Here is a 4,125-nt window from a genome sequence, read left to right on the forward strand (position 1 = left end):
ATATGATTTTAAATTTATTTTATATAATTTATTTTATATAATAACTTTTATATAATTTATTTTATATTTATTTTATATAATTTTTAATTTATTCTGTAGAAATAATTTATATGATTTTTAATTTATTTTATATAATTTATATTATATAATTTACTTTATATTTATTTTATATGATTTTTAATTTATCCTGTAGAATTTATTTTATATGATTTATTTCATATTTATTTTATATGATTTATTTTATATAATTTATTTCATATTTATCTTATATTATTTCTAATTTGTCTTATATAATATCTTTTATATAATTTATTTCATATTTTATATAATCTTTAACTTATTTTACATAATTTATTTTATATTAAACATCTTCATATCACATTGAAATATCATTTTTAACCGGGGACTACCGCCTACAATCCGATAACGAACGACGGTCACCCGCGTCGTCGCACGCCCGCGCCCGGAGAACCCGTATCCGCGGTTCCTCGTCGATACGGTAACAGATGAACCCGACTCACGGTTCGGGACTTTACCGTAAACGGTCGGATTAGATGTTTATTTTTATGTTGATCTTGTATTTTTTTTAGGTTTCGGAGGCGGGTGTCTCTGCGTCGGCGTGGACGGGAAACCACGCGGCGATGATCACACTCATCGATTAACCACCGTGACGACGAGACGAAGCGGTTTCCAGGGCGCCGAGCCGCGTCATCCGTGTCGATTTATTCGTTTAATTTGTTTTATTAACGTAATAATAATAATTTGCTAACGATCCGTTTATCGGTTCAATTATTATTAATTGTTATCGTTTATCATTTATTTATTATTAATTATTAGTATTAATTATTGATTTATTGGTTTAGTATTAATTATTATTAATTATTAATTAATTATTTTTAACTGACTATTGAACCCTCCTCTGTCCTCCTTCGGTTTCGCAGACGGCGCCGCAGACGTTCTCGCGAAGGAAGACGCCGCCGTCCGACCCCGTCTCACCGGCTGCGCGTGGACGGCTTCGCGGTTCTGCCTTTTTAGGGTTTCCTGAAGACGGTGTGATTTTTTTTTGCATAAATTTACATGTTAATGAGGACTCGCTGGCATAAGTTCGCACGCACGTGGGCGATTGGCCTGGACGCGCGTAAATTCAGATTAAAAGTACGTCAGCGACCTCACGAAATTTTGGGATTTTTCCGCATGAGTTTGCATATTAACGAGGAGACATTTGCATAGATCAATGTGCACGAGGGCGATTAGCATGGATTTGCATATGTTCAAATTAAAAATACATCATTGACCTCACGGCATCTGGGCTTTTTTGCGTAATTTTGCATATTAATGAGGGCTCATTTGCATCAATGGACGGGCACACGAGATTGGCCTGAATTTGCATAAATCCAAATGAATAGACCAAATCAGCAGAGTCTTGGCCTTCTTCCTTTTTGCATAATTTTGCATATTAATGAGGGCTCATTTGCATAGATTCACACGCACATTGCCGATGAGCCTGGATTTGCATGAATTCAAATGGAAAATAGATCAGGAACTCAAAAATATTTGGGGTTTTTGCATAAATTTGCATATTAATGAGGAAACATTTGCATGAATCAGCGCACACGTGGATGATCCGCCTCCATTTGCATAAATTCAAATTAAAAAATAAACCAGCAACCTCACGGCATTTTTTTCCCCTTTTTTGCACAAAATCACACGTTAACGAGGAATCATTTGCATAAATTTGACCTGCGCGTTGGCGATGAGCCCGGATTTGCATAAATCCGGATAAAAAAATACACCAGCGACCTCCCGGCTTCTGGTTAAGCATAGATTTGCGTATTAATGAGGATCATTTGCATAAATTCACACGCGGGTGAGGCCCTATATCTGGATAAATCTGAATAAAGAACATAAGAACACGTCAGCGACCTCTCGGCATCTGGGGCCGGGTTTCTTATTTTTTTTTGCATAAATTTGCATATTAATGAAAACTCATTTGCATCAATGAACGCACACACGCGTGATCACCCTGGATCCGCGTGTTAATGGGGACTCGTCTGCACCAATGAACACGCCCGACGCCGTTTCGCCTCCGTCTGCGTAAATTCTTACATCAAAAAAATATATCGGCGACCTCACAGCACGCGGGAGGGAGGTCTGTGCATAAATTTACATATTAATGAGGAATCGTTTGCATAAATTCAAATAACAATATAAAACACCGACCTCGCGGGATCGGATTTTTTTTTGCATAAATTTCCATATTAATGAGGGATCCTTTGCCATAATTTAACGCGCGTCGTCGATCAGACTGGATTTGCATAAATTCTAATTAAAAACTCATCACCGTGTGGGGTTTTTGCATAAATTTGCATATTAATGAGCGCCCGTCGGCGTAAATTTATCACGCCTTGATTTGCATAAATACAAATAACAATATAAAAATGTCGACCTCACGGCATCTCGATTTTTGCATAAATTTGCATATTAATGAGGACGCGTTTCCGTCAATCAGTCTCAATTTGCATAAATGCAAATGAGCAGACTGTCAGTGACCACGTGGCGTCCGTGGGTTTGGGGGTCAATTTGCATATTCGCGAGGCCCCCGGAAGCCCCGCCCACGATGATGTCACCGTCCCCGCCCCCCTGTGCGCCCCTCACTCACCCTCCACGAAGCTCACGCGCGGCCCCGCCTCCTCGCCCTCCCCCGGGGGCGGCTCCTGCGCCCGCGCCGCGGCGATCACGTCCGGGACGTCGAAGACGATCACGGAGCTGCCGGGGTAGAGCCGGGCGGCCTCGCGCGCCAGCGCCCCCGACCCGCCTGCGGGGACACGGGTCACGGTGAGGACGCCCGGGCGTGTGGGCGGGGCGTCGCTTCCGACGTCGGGGGCCGGGCGTGTGACGCGTCCCTGACGATGTCACTTCCTGTTCTCACGCGTGACCGCGCTTCGTGTGTCGTGGTGACGTCACTTCCTGCCCACGACTGAAGCCGCTCTCACGGGAAAGACACTTCCTGTCTTATAAGGTCACTTCCTGTCTCATTGAAGTCACTTCCTGTCTACAAAAAGTCACTTCCTGTCTCAATAAAGTCACTTCCTGTCTACAAAAAGTCACTTCCTGTCTCTGTAAAGTCACTCCCACCCCCTTGATGTCACTTCCTGTCCTTATAAAGTCACTTCTTGTCTCAGGAAAGACACTTCCTGACTCAATGAATTCACTTCCTGATCCACGAAAGACACTTCCTGTCTACAGAAAGTCACTTCCTGTGTCTCTAAAACCACTTCCTGTGTCTGTAAAGTCACTTCCTGTCTTCCTGACTCACTTCCTGTGTGAGTAACTCGCTTCCCATCTCAATAAAATCAGTTTCTGCCTCTGAAAAGTCACTTCCTGTGTCGGTAGAATCACTCCCCGCTCCCTTGATGTCACTTCCTGTCCCTCTGACGTCACTTCCTGTCTCTGCAAAGTCACTTCCAGCCTTGTGAGGTCACTTCCTGTCCATATAAACTCACTTCCTGTCCATATAAACTCACTTCCTGTCCATATAAACTCACTTCCTGTCCATATAAAGTCACTTCCTGTCCATGTAAACTCACTTCCTGTCCGTGTAAACCCACTTCCTGTCCGTGTAAACTCACTTCCTGTCCGTGTAAACCCACTTCCTGTCCATATAAACCCACTTCCTGTCCGTGTAAACCCACTTCCTGTCCGTGTAAACCCACTTCCTGTCCATATAAACTCACTTCCTGTTCATATAAACTCACTTCCTGTCCATATAAACTCACTTCCTGTCCATATAAAGTCACTTCCTGTCCATGTAAACCCACTTCCTGTCCGTGTAAACTCACTTCCTGTTCATATAAACTCACTTCCTGTCCATATAAACTCACTTCCTGTCCATATAAAGTCACTTCCTGTCCATGTAAACCCACTTCCTGTCCGTGTAAACTCACTTCCTGTTCATATAAACTCACTTCCTGTCCATATAAACTCACTTCCTGTCCATATAAACTCACTTCCTGTCCATATAAACCCACTTCCAGTCCGTGTAAACTCACTTCCTGTCCGTGTAAACTCACTTCCTGTTCATATAAACTCACTTCCTGTTCATATAAACTCACTTCCTGTCCATAT

The 4,125-nt window shown here is 42.5% G+C and overlaps 1 protein-coding gene and 1 long non-coding RNA gene across 2 annotated transcripts in view; one reads left to right on the plus strand and one right to left on the minus strand.

Moving 5' to 3' along the window:
- Positions 1 to 303: 303 nt before the first annotated feature.
- On the plus strand, positions 304 to 1,299 carry LOC114635629. Its single transcript, XR_003713503.1, has 3 exons — positions 304 to 499; positions 591 to 748; positions 942 to 1,299. It is a non-coding gene; the product is annotated as an uncharacterized LOC114635629 (long non-coding RNA).
- Positions 1,300 to 1,814: 515 nt separating this feature from the next.
- LOC114635630 (acetylserotonin O-methyltransferase-like) overlaps positions 1,815 to 4,125 on the minus strand; it is a gene marked incomplete at its 5' end in the record, with an annotated part of 2,916 nt that continues 605 nt past the window's right edge. Inside the window, 2 exons of the mRNA XM_028784135.1 lie at positions 1,815 to 1,891; positions 2,660 to 2,815. Of these exons, the coding sequence (XP_028639968.1) occupies positions 1,815 to 1,891; positions 2,660 to 2,815 (233 nt within the window). The remainder of the gene's footprint in view (positions 1,892 to 2,659; positions 2,816 to 4,125) is intronic.

Source organism: Grammomys surdaster, unplaced genomic scaffold (genome assembly GCF_004785775.1).
Source record: "Grammomys surdaster isolate TR1022 unplaced genomic scaffold, NIH_TR_1.0 114457, whole genome shotgun sequence".
NCBI lineage: Eukaryota > Metazoa > Chordata > Mammalia > Rodentia > Muridae > Grammomys > Grammomys surdaster.